The sequence below is a fragment of the Phaethon aethereus genome (genome assembly GCF_964289735.1).
Source record: "Phaethon aethereus genome assembly, chromosome: 4".
Taxonomy (NCBI): domain Eukaryota; kingdom Metazoa; phylum Chordata; class Aves; order Phaethontiformes; family Phaethontidae; genus Phaethon; species Phaethon aethereus.
The window spans coordinates 27,120,749-27,137,087 of NC_138578.1; the positions used below are offsets into that span (position 1 = coordinate 27,120,749).

Consider the following 16,339-nt stretch of genomic DNA (forward strand, 5'->3'; position numbering starts at 1 on the left):
ACTGAAACAATTCTCGATAAAAGTTACTCAGCACCCAGCAAGCATGCAAACGGCTCTGGAAAGTGATGCTGCCATGAAGCTCAGTCAAGTAACACAATCTTGCTCTTTCCTACCTTCCCCTTGGCCTGTCTGTAGCCAATTAACGCACCCTGCGCTCAGCCGAGCCGGGGGCTTGCTGACCCGACCACTACCTCAGCTCGCAGGCAAGTCCGGTCCCCTTTCAGGGTAAGCACCAAGCAGCTGGCTATCCCCGAGGCGGTGCCGACACGTGCAGTTTGTCCGTCTTTACCTTGCTGTACTGAAAGAGATCTTCAGTGCAGGTCATTTTCAACTGACCACCTGAAATGGGTTTGCTTCGCAGGATGCGCTAGCAATACATTGGTTTTTAGAGGTACAGTAACTCCTTAGACAGATAAATAGGCAGAAGGCGGCACCTCGCTGGGATACTTTGAATAGCTCTTAGAAATATTTACTCTTTTCGTCGCTCAGGCAGGCTGCTGGTTGCCGGTACCCTGCCAGGACAGAGCCCTTAAACAAGTGTGGGAAAAAAATCAATTAAAATGTTCAGAAAGCAAACAGAGCAGGATGGAGAAAGCAGTATTTATTTTTTAAAAAAAACAAACCTGCAAGTATTTAAAAAAAAAAAACCAAAAAACTATTTTAGTAACTCCTTATATCATAGAGAAATAGCTGCTAGTATGAGGGCAGGTGGAAGGAGAGGGAGGAGAGGTCTAAAAAACCCAAGTGCCAAGGTGTTGGAAAGCCGTATCTGGGGCAGGGTCTCTGCTGAGCGGGGAGGGAGAGACCTCCTTTGCCCTACACGTGAGACTCGGCAGGTTTCCTCCTGCTGATACTATCAAAAGAGCGTGCAAGAACAATGAGCCAAGAGGGAGGGATATTTTCTTGACTGTTAAGCCTCTTTCCATGGCTGTGAAGGAACAGAGAAGCAACCCCCTCCCTTCTAACAAGCTACTTCACCTACCCTCTGAGCTTTCCTGATAAAGTTTAGTATTGCTTGAAGCAATTACTAATCTAGCTGTGAACAAACTTGCCTTTGCTAAACCTGGAACAAAAAGCCCTGATATAAGCGGGGCTGGCTGCCGATGTGTGCTCGTAAAGGAGTAGAAGCTTGCATATCCCTTGTATCTGTTCGTGGTCCAGGGTTTCTGTGCGAGCAAGGCCAGGCAGGTCAGCATAAACAGCTGAAATTTTTCAGCGTCGGTGTTCCCGGCAGCCCCGGGAAAGGGGACAAGGCTGCGCTCGGCACGGAGGGAGGGCAGGCACCGGCCGGGTGCAGGAAAATCATCTCTCCTGAAATGCCTTGGGACTCACAGACTCGCACGCTGCCGTTCACTGCCTGGGCTCTAGCCTTCCTTTACATTACTGTTGCAAAGGGATTGCAACTAGGTCCAGTATATAATGTGTACAACTCGAACTACATCTACCCTTTGCTAAATATCATTCTGCAGCCTTCAGAGACGCGGGCAAAACGTAGAAGCATTGCAGACAGCGTTCCTGACAGGCTCTACCCAAGGCTCGATTTGGATGTTAGCGGATCTAAACGCCTGTTCTCTTCTTGAGACCCATCAATGAATCTCATCGCTGCCTGTAGAACGCTGCCCTAGCTGACAGCTTTGACAGCTCCCTCGCATCTCTGAAGTCCATGTCTTCTTCCGCCTGGACAAGGCACTGGAGACAGGCAGCCGTCTGCTGGGGTGCAGAGGTGAGGCTGCTGGTGCCTCCTACCACTGCTGCTACGTAGCTGTTTTGTTGGTTGGTGAGGCAAGGTTTCCGATGGAGCAGGAATGCCGGAATGTGAAAGCTGCGGAGCTTCAAAATTAACGCTGTCTGAAGAAGCTCAAGAAAATGCCTGTAGGAAAAGAAACGCTTAACTAGAGAAGCAGAAAGGTGGCTTACTGGCAGAGGTATAAAAAAAATGTAAAAATCAGGAGGAGTGTTTCTTCCATCTGCAAAATTTGGGATGACTTACTGGATACTGATCTAGAAGAGACAAGTATCATCAGCAGAGGAAATCGTGCGGCTTTACATATGCTCTCTGAAAACTCTTCCAACCACAGCACTGCAGGTGGCACAGACGAGCCGCAGATGGGGTAGCGGGGACGTGGGCGCACTTTTGCTGCTGTCAGCCCATGCCGCTCAAGGAGCAGCCTCCAGACAGGAGAGGCTGCATCCCTGGCAGGGAGAAGGTGACGCTGAGGTGCTCCACCAGCAGCTTCGCTGTTCTGAAATGCGATGCCTCCTGACGGAATTCTGCCCTTCTCCCCCATGAAATCGTCCCTCTTTTCTTTTATGGGCTTTGACGTCCAGCGAGACGGTTACGATGGGTAACCATGAAGAACTGCCACATTCAAGCAAATCACTTCTCTTGGCGCTGTGGTTAGAAAAAGATCATAGGACCAGTTATGCTTAGGTCTTGCCTAGACTGAAGAAGGGTGTACCAATGCACCAGAGCACCAGGGCTAGAGCCCCTTGCTCCTTACATGTATAAAAACATAGAAAACCCACAGCTCTAAGTAATTTGCCCCACTTTAAAAGAAATACGGACACTGGCTTTGATGGACGTGTAGAAGTATGTATCTCAGCCCACACTTAGGAACAGGTTCTGGGAGATAAGGAGCTGTGAAGGTCCTTGAATTATGACCCTAATTTTGATTAGATCAACCGCTTGGTGCCCCCCCGGGAGGGCAGAAGTAGCAGAAGTGCTTCGACCACCAGAGCGACCAGCGAAAAGCGGCCCTCCGCCGCGAGTGGGTTCTTCTCCAAGTTTGTGCCGTTTTGCATGGCTAGAAGAACCCGAAGGCGGGGAGGGCGGGAGGGAGGCAGGCAGGGAGGAGGGGTTTGCGGGGACCGGCGCCGGCATAAGAGGCGGGGAGCCCCCGGCCGCGCCGGGCCGTGGCGCGGCGTGGCGCGGCGTGGCGTGGCGGCGGGATGGAGGAGCGCTACAGCAAGGCGGAGACGCTCGCCCTGCGGAGGAAGCACATCGGGTAGGGGCGGCGGCGGCGGGGCCGGGAGCGGGGCGGCGGGGAGGAGGAGGAGGAGGAGGAAGGTCTCTGCGGCGCTGGGCAGTCCCTCCGGCCCCGCGGCCGCGGAGCGCGGGGGAAGGACAAGACCTGTCAGCCCTCCTTCAGCTCGCCAAAGCTTTGGGCCACTTCTAATTCCCTCGGCGGGCGGGGTGGGGGGGAATGCAGTGATTAAAACAGCACGTCAAACGCTACTTCACTTTTGTAACAGACCAAAGCGTGTGGTACCCAGGTGTGTGTCTAAAACGCGGCTGTGCAGGGTTTTTAGGGGTTTTTTGTGAATAAACTGTACGCTCCTGAAGAACAGAGTCTCTCTTAAAGGAAGCTGAGGAGATTTCTTAAGCTGAGTCTAACTGGGGGAAACGCAGGGAGGCTGCCAGCAGTTGTGACCTGAGCAGTAGTCCTGGCTGCGCACGTATCTGATCCCGCTGTATTGCAATATTAGTCCCTCCAGAATGTGCAGCTTTAATTCTTTCTTAAGTAGGTGTCACCAAGTGAAAAGTCCAGACTGTTTGTTAAAACCAGTGCTGGCTATTTGCTGATTGCATCCTAAATGTGTGGCATATACAGAAAGCTCACTGAAGATGCATGAAAGTCATGGCCTCATAAAAGCAAGCACATCAACCTCTCTTTCGGGGCCAACTCGATGGTAAGGGACTCTTGCCTGTGCAAGGTTTATAGGATTGGGCTGTGCTGGACGAACCAAAAGAAACTTTCACAGAACAGATTGACAAGTTATAGAAGGAAAAAGCTGTAGTCAAGGAATGGCCAATGACGATGATGATGTTGCACTGCTTTTAAAGTGTACCAGAGGAATAGCTGAAAACATCAGAAAAGATCTGTGCAATGAGGCTAGAAACTGTAAGAAAGTAAATGAATTCTCTTTCTAGGAGTCATATTTAGGCTTTACAAGTTCATAATCCCAATATACCCAACAATAACTCTGAGAGTTACCTGGAAACAACTGTGTTTATTCGAGGCCATATAAACATTACTAAAAGTTCAGAAGACTTTCATTCTGCTCAGTAATATCATTCAACATATTTACATAGCTGGCATATTCTCCAAGAGGTGGGAGAAAAAAAAAAAAAGAGGAGCATTTAAAGAGTATTTTGGCTAATTTTACAAGGAGTCTGAGTTTTGCTGGAAGCCAGTGCGATTTACGTGCTTATAAAAAGCTGCTTTTAAAGATTTTATCCAAAGCAGTCAGGATAAGATAGTGAGATTTTTAGGACCTACTCAGCACCTCTGAAAATAAAGCCTGCAAGGCATTAATGTTTTGTTCTTGAATGTGACCTCTATACGGTACAGTCATCCATTGCGTAACGAATTTTTGGCTATAGTATAAAAAAATGAACAACTTCTTACTTTTATTCCCAGCGAGTTAATCGGCCATACATGTTTGTAAGGCATGTAAACCAACAGAGCCACAGCCTAGAAACGCAGCGGGACATATAAGGACCTGGAACAACTCGCAGTCACTGTGCTCCCGTGAAACCGCTTGCAGACAGAGTCATGCTTTGAAAACGCCCTTATTGAAGACCTGCTTCTGTTCCCACTGTGCCTGGGGGGTGCGCGGGGGCTGTTTTTAATTTCAGCAAGAGCCCTGCTTGACCACCGTTTGAACCACTCACAAGCTCTTTGTAGAAGGAGGCAGTTGTCTCCAGAGCTGCGAAAGATCAACCCCCTCAGCACTCAAAGGAGGGAGAACAACTGAGAAAACTAAAATGGTGTTATTTTATAATATTTTTTTTTAGGCCTTCCTGCAAAGTTTTCTTTGCCAAGGACCCTCTGAAGATAGTGCGTGCTCAGGGCCAATATATGTTTGATGAGAAAGGAGAAAAATACTTAGACTGTATCAACAACGTTGCACATGGTAAGCAGTTTAACTTGTAAGACTGCTTCTATTCCTTCATTTCTAACAAGGACCAGAACACTCTTCTTCCAAGTGATGATGTTCACAGTGCTTCTCTCAGTCTCCTTGTGTGGTTCAATAACTAACTGCTTGCTGGTAATTAATTATTTTCTTCTTTAGTTGGCCACAGTCATCCAGACGTGATAAAGGCTGCAACAAAACAGATGGAACTGCTCAATACAAATTCCAGGTTCCTGCATGACAACCTTGTTCAGTATGCACAGCGTCTTACAGCCACCCTGCCCGAGAAACTCTCTGTTTGCTATTTTGTTAACTCCGGGTACGTCTGAATATTTATTTTTTTCCATTATGACTATTTTGCTTCTGTTTGAGATGGATTGGTCTAAATTTTACTAAGCAGGACTTAGTAATAAGCAACAAAAATATTTCCAGTACCGATCAAAGGATCCTTCCCATTTGCAGCTGTCATATTGAGTGATGGCTCAATGCAAGACAGCCAAAACATGAAACTGGTCTGCTGAATGCTATGCAAAAAAGGGGGGGAAAAAAGCCAGAAAAGCAAATTAAGATTGCAAATTGGAGAACGTTATATATAGACTGGTGTATGCTATCTGTAAATTGACATATGACCTTGGGAACGAGTAGTCTTCTTTAGGTGGTCTGTTCAGTCTGTGATCACTTAAGTTGCCAGAACAGACAATCTGCAGGTACTTGTGAGCAGGGGGGCTGCTGTGGGACAGCCTGGAAGTTTTGAGTCTTCATCTGGGGAGCAGATCTGTGTTCTCTGCTGCCTGATGGTGCAAGCGCTGAGGAGGACGGAGCTGTCATGGAGGGCTGGAGATGGGGCTGGCGCGCTGTTGCTTTTCGAGGGTTTGCGGCTGCATCACTCAGCTGCGAAGTGGTCTCATTTGTACCAAGAGGAGGTGAATGTCTACAGGCAAACTGGGGGAGGGAAAGAAAGCATCTCTTTGTTTGCTGTTTATACAAAGAGCTGTTTTTTCTTTTGCCCTCTTACATGGCATTTACAGTCTCAACCTTGGCATTGTAATCTGTATAGCAACAGAGCCTGCTGTGTTGATTTATTATATCCATTAGTCCCATGCCTCCTCTTTTGTGTCAGAACACCATTTTAATTGGAAGCGCTTCCTCACTGTTTTGCGGCTGTATCTGTTATTATGCAGGTCTGAAGCAAATGATCTTGCTTTACGACTGGCTCGGCAGTACCATGGGCACCAAGATGTGATCACCCTTGAAAAGTAAGTACATAGAGCAGTTTATGTGAATGCAGCCAGCAATACCTGCCATTACTTCAGAAGCGGCTTTGCAGCAACCCCCTGCTGTTTGTACTCTGCTGCCTGCTGAAAGCAAAGCTTTGTTGCTTTCATACTAGAACAGGTCAGGAAATCCCTCTTCCACATTTGGATCAACGCAGGTTTTGAAGATCTTTGAAAATAAGCTTGTCAGTCACCCCAGAAGGTCAGTCACCTGTTACAGGGCATTTCCCACAGAGACTCTCAAAGCAATTCAGGCCAGAGACTTGAATGTTGGTTTTCAACATCAATGAGTGATCTGGCCACTGGGCTGCTCTGGAGAAGGGCTTTGTGTTTCTCACGCTCTGCTGGACACGTTTCTTTTTGTACAAATAAATATTCAGTGGTCAAGAAGAAAGATCCTGTAGCTCTGCACCAATGCTGAGCTCTCCTCCAGTGAACACAAGTATGCACACAAAACCAAGCAGCTCCAAAATCAGAAGGCACTGAGAGGGCCATGAGCCATGGGGAATATGGCTGACCACATCTCTGGGTTTCCCTATCCTAGATGCAGCTGTAGGGTTGGTTATGCTGCTGTAGGGCTGAATCTTCTTCTCAAGTTGTGATTAGAAAGTCCAGCCAGAGCAACTACAAGAGCCCATGTCTCTATCTGGACAGCACAAAGGTTGTTTGACTCAGCTGTGCTCAAATCCCTTTTTGCCCTTCTTCACTTAGCTGGCCAAGATTTGGAGACACTGAGAGTAGCTTCCATCAGGAGAGGCTGAGGATGGAGCTGGCTCTGTCACTGTTTCACTGCAACATCTTGTCTTCCTGAACACCACAGGGTATTTCTTTGCCCAGGTCCCAAGGCTCTGTAGGCTTCTGTCATAGTTACCATCCCGGTCACGGTGGGCTTTCTGTCCTTTGTGTCCATTGGCAGATTTTGTTGACTGGCTGAAAGAAGACAGAGGAGTTTAAAAACATCCTCTCTACCCTATGTGTGTGCTACGATGAGATTGTGATGTGTCTTTGATTTGGTTTGAGGTTCCCTTCACTTCAAGTTTATGGCTGAACGAAAGTGTTGATTCCCTGAATGAAGCATGTATGCTTCAGGTTCAAAAAGCTCTGTTTCCTCATTTCTAAATCAAATTTGGCTCAGTAGTAACCAGCTTTAGCATACTATTGCAATGTAAAGCTTTTATATTCAAACAATATTCATCCTTATCCTGAAAGTGGCTTCTGCCAAACAGTCCTGCCTGTAGGGCCTTCAGGGCAGGTAGCGGTGTGCTGCTGCTGCGTAAGATCCCCACCTTCCGATGTCATGCACACTCTTGAGAGTCTTTGCAATGGTCTAGCTGGCAAAGCTTGGGTTGGCCAGAGTGGGGCCCACAGATGGGAGATGAGGGAGCTGGACCCACCCTTCAACTGGTAGGTAAGGCTGCTTAGGGCAGCCACCTTAGAGGCTGTGCGGTTCAGGGGACATCATTCAGTGCCATGCTGGCACTTGATTTTGTGCACGAAAAAAACCTCCTAGTTCCAGTCTTGTTAGTGAATTAAAATCAACAGCAATTTTATATTGCCTTTGAGAGAAAGACTGAGTAAATTAAATCAAGTTCCCTTCACAAACAGTGCTACTGTGTTGTAGATACAGTCGCTTATTTTTGGATTATTTATGGGCACGGTTGTAAATTTAGCTCTTCTATACATTTGGTGAAAAGTGACTTCGATATTTAACACTCATGCAGTGCTTACCATGGCCATGTTACATCTCTGATTGACATCAGTCCCTATAAATTTAATCAGCTGGGAAAGGACAGCAAGAAGGAGTTTGTGCATGTGGTAAGTGTGGTTTTTTGCTTTTTGTCATTTTTATGCCTGTTGTGCAGCACATTGAATTACCCACTTCTGGCGTAAATATACTTTCATTCTGTTTTGCTGATGCTAGAGTCCATACACTTGGTTGTTCGTCTGTGGATTAAATGCAGCAAAATTGTTTGCTTTTGGATTTCTAAGAGGTTTTTCAGCTGTGAGGCTGATTTCCTTCATAGTGCTACAAGTTGACTCAGTCACTGCACTGTGTAGTTACAGTTTGAAGAAATTAGCCAATATCTGTTGTGTTGGTTTGGCTAAAGACATGCAGGACTCTTGAGTCTACTTCCAAACACTGGAAAGGCAGACCCCACAAGTTCACATAGGTCTGGGTATAGAGCTCATGGGTGTCCCACTGAGTGAGATACTGCTTGATTTTCAGCATGAACATGTATATCTTACAAAGACAAAAATAATTCTCAGCCCAGAGATGTACACTAAATAGGTCTTTCCTATCTAGACCTCCTCACGTTAACCACACTGACAAAGTAGTATCCACCTTTTTATACCGCTTCCTTTCTCTTATTTACTGAACCTCTCCCAACACTGTTTGTAGAGGCTTGAAGGTCATACAGATTCGTACCGTGACTAGGATGCTGGAAGTGACAGACTGGAAAACCCCATTCTCCAGTTGCAGAAATGGATCTTTCTGCAAGAATCTGAACTAAGATGATGGATGAGGACTCAGCATTGTGTCTTGGGGGAGAGGAGGGACAGTCTTGAAAGGTGGATGAGGTAGATGATGGCTCTTTCAACAGTTGCATCCAGTAGTGTTGAACACATCACAGGGCTGGATTGAGTTTAAGCTCCTGTAAGCATTTTTGCAATTCCGTGCAGGAATTCAGACTGTACTAACTCCTATTATCTACCTGTGTGGAAAGACAAAAATGCAGAGCAATAGAAAAGAAAGTGTGTGTTTCACAGAAGGTTGGGCTTTAAAAAAAAAATTTAAAATTGGTCTTTTCAGGCTCCTTCTCCAGATATCTACAGAGGGAAATACAGGGAAGACCACCCAGATCCAGCAAGTGCTTATGCTGAAGAGGTGAAAAAGATTATTGAAGAAACACAGAAGAATGGACGCAAGGTGTGTGTTTTGTGCTCTAGAAATGCTGAGGCTTCATCTATTAAGTGTGGCATGGGGGCATGAAACAGGCAACTAAGGACATGTTTCTTTATTCAGTTTCCCTTGCTTCCCCCTGCCCTTCATTTTTCTATGGTGGGTTCTGTGTTCAAAATAGGCCGTTTTTTCTACCTGATGCTCTCATCATAATTTTTCTAGGCATCAATGAAAGGATCAATAATACAGTTGTAAATAAGCAGATACAACCAAAGCAGTTTAATTTCCTATTTTATGCATTGAATCAGTAGATTGTAAATATCTTAGGGCAAGCTTTGAAGTCAGCTGAGAAACTACATCACAAATTCAAGCAAGTATATATAAAAGTCTCCAGGTCATGGAGCAAATATGCTAGATAAAATCTTGATACTACATTTATGAGTCTAGTGGCTTAGGATAACTTTGGAGTCATCAAAAAATGCGAACCTTTCAATCATATTCAATATGACCATGATAAAACAGACAGTTTCTGATCAGGTTTATCTAAAATGTTTGTTAATGTTTTGTATGATGCATTAGCGTTTTGAGACATGTAGGGCTTGATCCAAAGCCCACTGAAGTCACAGAAGACTTCAGTGGAGATTGGAACAACATGTTCCCTTCTAGTCCAATGGACTTACAATCACTCTTCTTTTAGTTTCTTCATCAACTTTTTTTTATTCTCTACTAACGGATAGTTTTGTTTTTTTTCTTCCCTTGTTTCCTTTCTTTTGCATATTTCTTAGGTTTTGGTGACATAGACCTGTGGCAGGACAAGTTGTGCTAAAGGCTAAGCCTCACATGCTATGGGAAGCTTCGTACTCTTTGGCCGTAGCATGCCTCTTCAAATATAGTGTACGGTTCTTTACACGTTACTGCTCGGCCTTGTTTCCAGGAAGACTGCGCCAGCCCAGAGAGACCTCTTGATGCTCAGGGAGGGGTTCACAAGTGGTGTGGGATGCAATCCCTTAAATAGCAGACTTATGCTGAGACTTTGGGGTAATATCATATCTCTGCTGCATAGACCTCTGCTGTTGACAAGAAACGAATTTTGATGTTCCAGTGTATCTGATCCGCTGCTTTTATCCTTCCTGACTTGAAATAACTTTCTTTTTCATTCCTAGCAACTGGAATTATTTCAGCTGTAGAATTTTTCTCCTCTTTTGTCAAGTGCCTCATGCTGACATTTTACTTGTGTAGTTATTTGCATTAGGCAGGGGTGCCCAAAGCGTAGCCTCAGGTCATCTTACAGTTCAGTTTCTACCCACCTGTTCTACCTGGTGTTCAGGATTGAGCAAAAAAGCTGATCACCACATACACCCATTACTGGAGAGCCTTGGAATTAAGCAAGTTTCATTGACCTCTTGGGGAAAATGGCACACACTGTTGTGTGTCTCCTGTAAATTGAAATTTATAAATAAATTTACAGAGCTCCCAGGAGCCTGATCCAGTATCCACTGACACCAGTGTCTTTCACTTCAACAACTGTAGGACTAGCGGTTAACAGAGGCCCTTGTATTCCCATCAGGTTACAAAGGTGGCCCTGGCTACTGCAAATTTGGGCACCCCAGATTACAAAATAAATCCATTCTTTAGCCATAGCTGTTCTCAAGAGCCCTCAGTTGTCCAACTCATTGCGTGATTAAATTAAGACACACATTGAAACATTTATTTCTAGACTGTTAGATGTTTGTGCAAAAGCCAAGTAGATGAACACAGCTCTCACCTGAGTTTGTTTTTTGTAGATTGCTGCTTTCATAGCCGAATCCATGCAGAGCTGTGGAGGCCAAGTAATTCCACCTGTGGGCTATTTCCAGAAAGTGGCAGAGTACGTACATCACTTCAAAAGGACATAACTGGAAAATTTACCAAACAAACAGGTTTTTCACTATGGGCTTATCCAGTCAATTCTGATATGACCCTCTCGTGTTCTTAACTATCCATGGTTCCTTTCTACTTTAAGAGTATGATTCCACTTCTATTTTTTATGGAACACCAACTAAACAATTGTGTTTAGCTGGATAATTATCTTTCCTTTTCTATCTTTAATTCTCAGGCTATAAGTTTGATGGAAGATGAAGATGAACCATCACAGATATAACCCTGCAGTACCATTACAGTATCCCTATTTTGCATCAAAATATCAGATTTTTTTTCTTAACATTTAGCAAACTAAAAATTTTATCAATTGAAATAGCTATAGCTGTGTTTCAGCAGCCATGTTCTTTCTTTTTTTCCTAACCTGGTCTCACACTGGAGAATTTCTGTAATACAAACTCCCCTGTACTAGATTGCCTACCCAAGACGTGTACTGCAGCACTAGTCATTCAAGCTAGTCTATTTGTTTTCAGGTACGTGCGTGCGGCAGGTGGAGTGTTCATAGCTGATGAGGTCCAGGTTGGCTTTGGCAGAGTTGGGAAGCATTTTTGGGCATTCCAGCTACAAGGTGAAGACTTTGTGCCTGACATTGTCACCATGGGAAAGCCCATTGGCAATGGCCACCCTATGTCTTGTGTGGTCACAACAAGGGAAATCGCTGAAAGTTTTGGTGCCTCTGGACTGGAGTATTTCAATACAGTAAGTTCATAGGTGAAGGTCTGGCTTTTTTTCTTTTGGTCTGCATTTAGCAGTTAGAAGTTGTTCAGGTGATTCAGCTAACATCTGCGTCCAACACTGCATCACATTACTAAGAGCTGGAGTCAACCACAGTCTAATATCTAAAAGCAAGTGGAGAGGCTTTGAAGTATACTCTGTACCAAGTGGTATATCTTAATATGGACAGTATTAGCTCCCTGGCAAGTCATGCATCAGCTCACATCCATACAGATGAATTCTTCCTTACCTCTCTCTCTCCCCGCTGGCTCTGAAATGTTGACCACATAAAATTTCATTTTCTAGGGTAGGCTCTGTGCTGGTGGGGCTCATGCCCTGGCAGACCTTGCTCTGCAGTTGTCACCTAACAAAACAGTGGCCCTTTACCAGGAAACATTTGAGCTGCGTGCATGCCACAGTGGCGCAGCTTTCTTCTTGTTTACAGAGTCCTTTTTCTGCTCCTGTGACTGAGCCTTTTTCCCAGCTACCACGAATCCCCCTGCTTTCAATGGAGTTTCGTACCCTCCAGTTCAAGAAGTATCGGATCGATCACCCACTGCTCTTCACAGGAGCATTTTGCCTGCGCCTGCAAGCAGCAAACCATGAGAGCAGCCTGAACGCTTCAGCTGTGAAATCTTCAAATCACTGAAACCTGAAGCAGAGGAAGAGGGAGCACCACCTAAAGTGGGGGGGGAAGGTGCTCCACAGCCTGCATGGTACAAAATCCCACCTCTTCAAGCTTTTCTCACAACATGCCAAGCAGGAGAGGGCCAGTGAAAACTACAGGGGTAGACACAGATGGATGTTTCTGACTGGTTTCATTTTCCTATTTGTCTTTTACCAGTTTGGAGGCAATCCAGTGTCTTGTGCTATTGGTTTGGCTGTGCTGGACGTAATAGAAAAAGAAGATCTCCAAGGAAATGCTACACGTGTAGGAAATTATCTCCTGGAGTTGCTGGCTGAGCAAAAGGGGAAACATCCTTTAGTGGGAGATATCAGGTGGGTGCCTTACAACAATGTCAGAGAAGAAAAATAACTGCTAGAAAAAGCAACAAGTTTTGGGTGAGGGGAACATAGAAACATTTTGCCATTAATATGCTACACCTCTTTTTTAAAATGGACTATCCAAAACTGATACTGCAAGGCCATGTATTTTTCAAAAAAGTTGTCCATCCATCTGCTTAGTTAAGTATAAGCGTAGCCACTGGAAAAGAGAGAGTAAGAGAAAGAGCCACCCACATGCAATAGCCCAGTTGTCTGCACACCGCTGGGATGATAGAGACCTTGTTCAAATCTCTGGTCCATTTCATTTGGAGATGTTAGTGTGGGTTTTCCTCATCTCATGATACTACCGTGATAGCTGCCTTCAGGCTTTTGCAGGGGAGGGTGGATTGTGGGGGTTTTTAGTTCTTGTTTTTGGTTATTTGTCTTCCACAGCTCACTGGCTTGAGGTTTGCAGAATAAGAGAGAAAGAAAATTATTCTGTCTTTCTTAATTGGCCACATAGCCTTAATGAGCCAGCTAAATTTATTTATCCAGAAATATCTGTTATCCCGCTTGATTGTCTGAGGTAGCCAGTGCAAAAAGATAACCAAGGAGAAAGGCTCCTCTCTATCCTGGTCCTTCCCCACTTGTGCCCCATGGAAGGGAGTTGCAGTTGTTAGAAACAGGTTTTGCATTTGCAGCAGAAGGTTCAGGTTACTGGCACTGGATTTCACTTATCTGTGGTTTTTTCTCTACTCCAGGGGTGTTGGATTGTTTGTTGGAGTGGATCTGGTGAAAGATCAACAAAAGCGAACACCAGCCACAGCTGAAGCCCTTCACCTTATTTACAAGTAAATGTTTTTTAAAGACTATGTGCAGTGATCAAACTCTCCTCATATTCCCAAGCAGTTAGTCATTAATTTCAGTTTAAATTTGTGTTTCTTTTGATAACACAGTACTAGAAAAAGAAAAATTTCAAAATCTAATTGAGCCTGAAGGGTCTGACAGGACACATTGTAGTTTTGTACCTGTGTCTAACACAGATGTTTCCTCTTTCCACAGGCTGAAAGAGCGTCAAATCCTTCTTAGTGCAGATGGACCCCACAGAAATATACTAAAATTTAAACCACCGATGTGTTTCACAACCGAAGATGCAAAGCACGTAGTGGAGACAATTGATGCACTTCTCACAGGTAGGCATGCTTTAGTGCTCAGAGGAACACTCTGTTCGTGTCCAGATGAGCCGTTAGAAACACCAGCCACCAGAATCTAGGCCACTACATGCAAGGGGAAGTAATCAGTTACATTTCTTACCGCTTCTCCAGACTGCTGTTCTTAATGCCAATCATTATAAATAAATAAAAAGCCCCATATGTGCTTCATCCAAACTTTTAGGCAAAATGCTGCTCTTGATCCTTTCTCTCACAGACTCAGGGTTACTACTCATTTCTGGTTGCATGTACTATATGTTAAGGAGCAAATGTATCAATTCAGTGCAAGCCTGAAAAGCATTGCTGAAACACTGGTAAAACTTTCCATAATCTGCTCTACTTCTTTTTTTTTTTTTAAACTAACTGGAACACGATTGACTCACTCAAATTTAGCCTGAAGTTTTTCAGGCTCTATTTATCTTCTACCTGGGGACCAATCCAAGGCAAAATAATGTCAGTTATGCTATTAGTGTAAGGACTCTCCAAGCCCATTCTACGTGGAACGTTCCCATCTCCTGAGATTGTAACAACTGGAGTTGGACCAGCATGGACCTGCTGGACAAAGGCAGAATTCAGCTCTGAAAGGTCTATCTGAACCTCCATGCTACAGTGAAGCTGCTAATTTTATTCTTTTCTCTAAAAACCCTCAAGCTACACAGTCCTGATACATTAATCACATTGCCTCAGAAAAATGTTTTAGGAAGTATTCAAAATTCTTCAGTTATTCTTCTGTGTGATAAATGCCCAGAGGAATAGCTGATTAGGTATTTTTTTTACTTCAGCCAGCTGTTAGATTGACTGTATGCTTTTTTACCCCTGGTTCTTTTTAATTCAATTACTTTCTCACTTTTTTTAGAAATGGAAGAGGCAACTGGAATGAAGACAGAAAATAATGCATCTACAAATGCTCAGTGTAAAAGAAAAGTATGTTTTGAATTTTTTTTGAACTCTTACTCAAATAGGTGTTTGGCGAGGCAAGTATAAATTACTTTGGTAGGGCATGCCTTCATTTTTGGTCGTGTGAGTGATTCTGTGCCTTGAAACTGAGCTCAGAACATAACCCACTACTAGAAACCTGAGAGGATTGTGTTACTGGGGTGAATCTAAAAAGAGCTGAGTAATACAGACCTACAACAAGAAACATGTTATAGACAAGGCCCTCGCTTTGTCTGCCTCGTGTGCAAACAAGACCAACCAGATTTTGGGCTGCACAAAATTGTGAGCTCAGCAGTCAGCAGTTTTACTAGTTCTAGGTATTGCATGCTACTGATGGATATTTGGCTTTCTAAGCAAGCCTTCAGCCTGGAAGCTGTCCAAGTTTTCGGAGAGTTCCAAGGATTTCATTTCCACCATAGCTCTTCTTTGAGTGTAAATGGCTGACATGCATCCAGATCAGGACTCCTTAGGTTGCAGCCCCAGCTTTGGATAAACCATATGTAATTTCTCACACCCTTAAAACCATGTCACCCACTATGTTATAGGAAAGCTTGCTGATCTGTCCCTTGGTGAGTTTTCCAGTGATGCTGCACATGATGGGAAGGCAATAGCTCAGCTCTCTAGGGATGTAGTAATTAAGGCAGAAACCCTATGGATTATTGGCTATCTATCTAGATTATACAGGATTTGGGGTGCAAGCCTCCTCTTACAAACATTTGTACACATTCAGTTCAATTTCTTTCAAAGCTAAGAAGTTGTGCCACTAAAAGAGGAGAGTTAGGCAGAGCTGCCTAATGGGAACGAAGTCCAATGGCTGCCTGTTGGAAGATATGCCTGTGCCTTCAGTGACCTTTCATTTCTGTTTCAGACAACTGAAGGGAGTTCTCAACCAGAAGGTGCAAATGAAAGCATCAGCCATATGAATGGAGCTGCCTGCAGACAAGAGAATGGGCTTTATTCTAAAAAGCGCTCAGTGCCAAGTAAAAGAATAAGAACATGAAGAGGGAAAGTTTCCTCATTCAGTTTGAATTTGTGTCCGACTTGGTTTTGAGATGAAAAGTGCAATAGTCAGAGTCCTACAATCTGTTTGAAGTCTAGTCCTACCTTCCATAAACCAGCTGAATTCCTGTTAGCTTCAGTAGGAGTTTAAAATACCTTTCCAGATACATGAGAACTGCACCATGTGGCTTGAAATCTAGATGTGACAGAACAGACAAGTGATACACAAATACCTTGTTGCTAACGGCAGGTTTGACATAGGTACACAAACTCAGTGAAGTCTGTGGATTTACCCATATTACACAGAATCTTAATTGCTTAACTACCATACAAGAAACTGCCAGTCCTATTAAGTTGAAAATTATATACTTAACATGCTATTTTTACAATATCTTAAATTTCAATATGTAATATTGAGATGCTAATTACTTCCCATGTTTTAATGGCTGAATTCAAAAAGCAATGCATGAGAGAAAAATCATTAT

The 16,339-nt window shown here is 44.2% G+C and overlaps 1 protein-coding gene across 1 annotated transcript; it reads left to right on the forward strand.

Annotated features, from left to right (window-relative positions):
- Nucleotides 1-2,604: 2,604 nt before the first annotated feature.
- On the forward strand, nt 2,605-15,855 carry ETNPPL (ethanolamine-phosphate phospho-lyase; the record flags this gene model as incomplete). Its single annotated transcript, XM_081999054.1, has 13 exons — nt 2,605-3,005; nt 4,799-4,917; nt 5,077-5,236; nt 6,099-6,173; nt 7,913-8,006; nt 9,004-9,120; nt 10,878-10,960; nt 11,484-11,709; nt 12,569-12,723; nt 13,470-13,559; nt 13,771-13,901; nt 14,776-14,843; nt 15,724-15,855. The coding sequence occupies exons 1-13, from the start codon at nt 2,950-2,952 to the stop codon at nt 15,853-15,855; spliced, it is 1,506 nt and encodes a 501-aa protein (XP_081855180.1). The 5' UTR covers nt 2,605-2,949.
- Nucleotides 15,856-16,339: the final 484 nt, after the last annotated feature.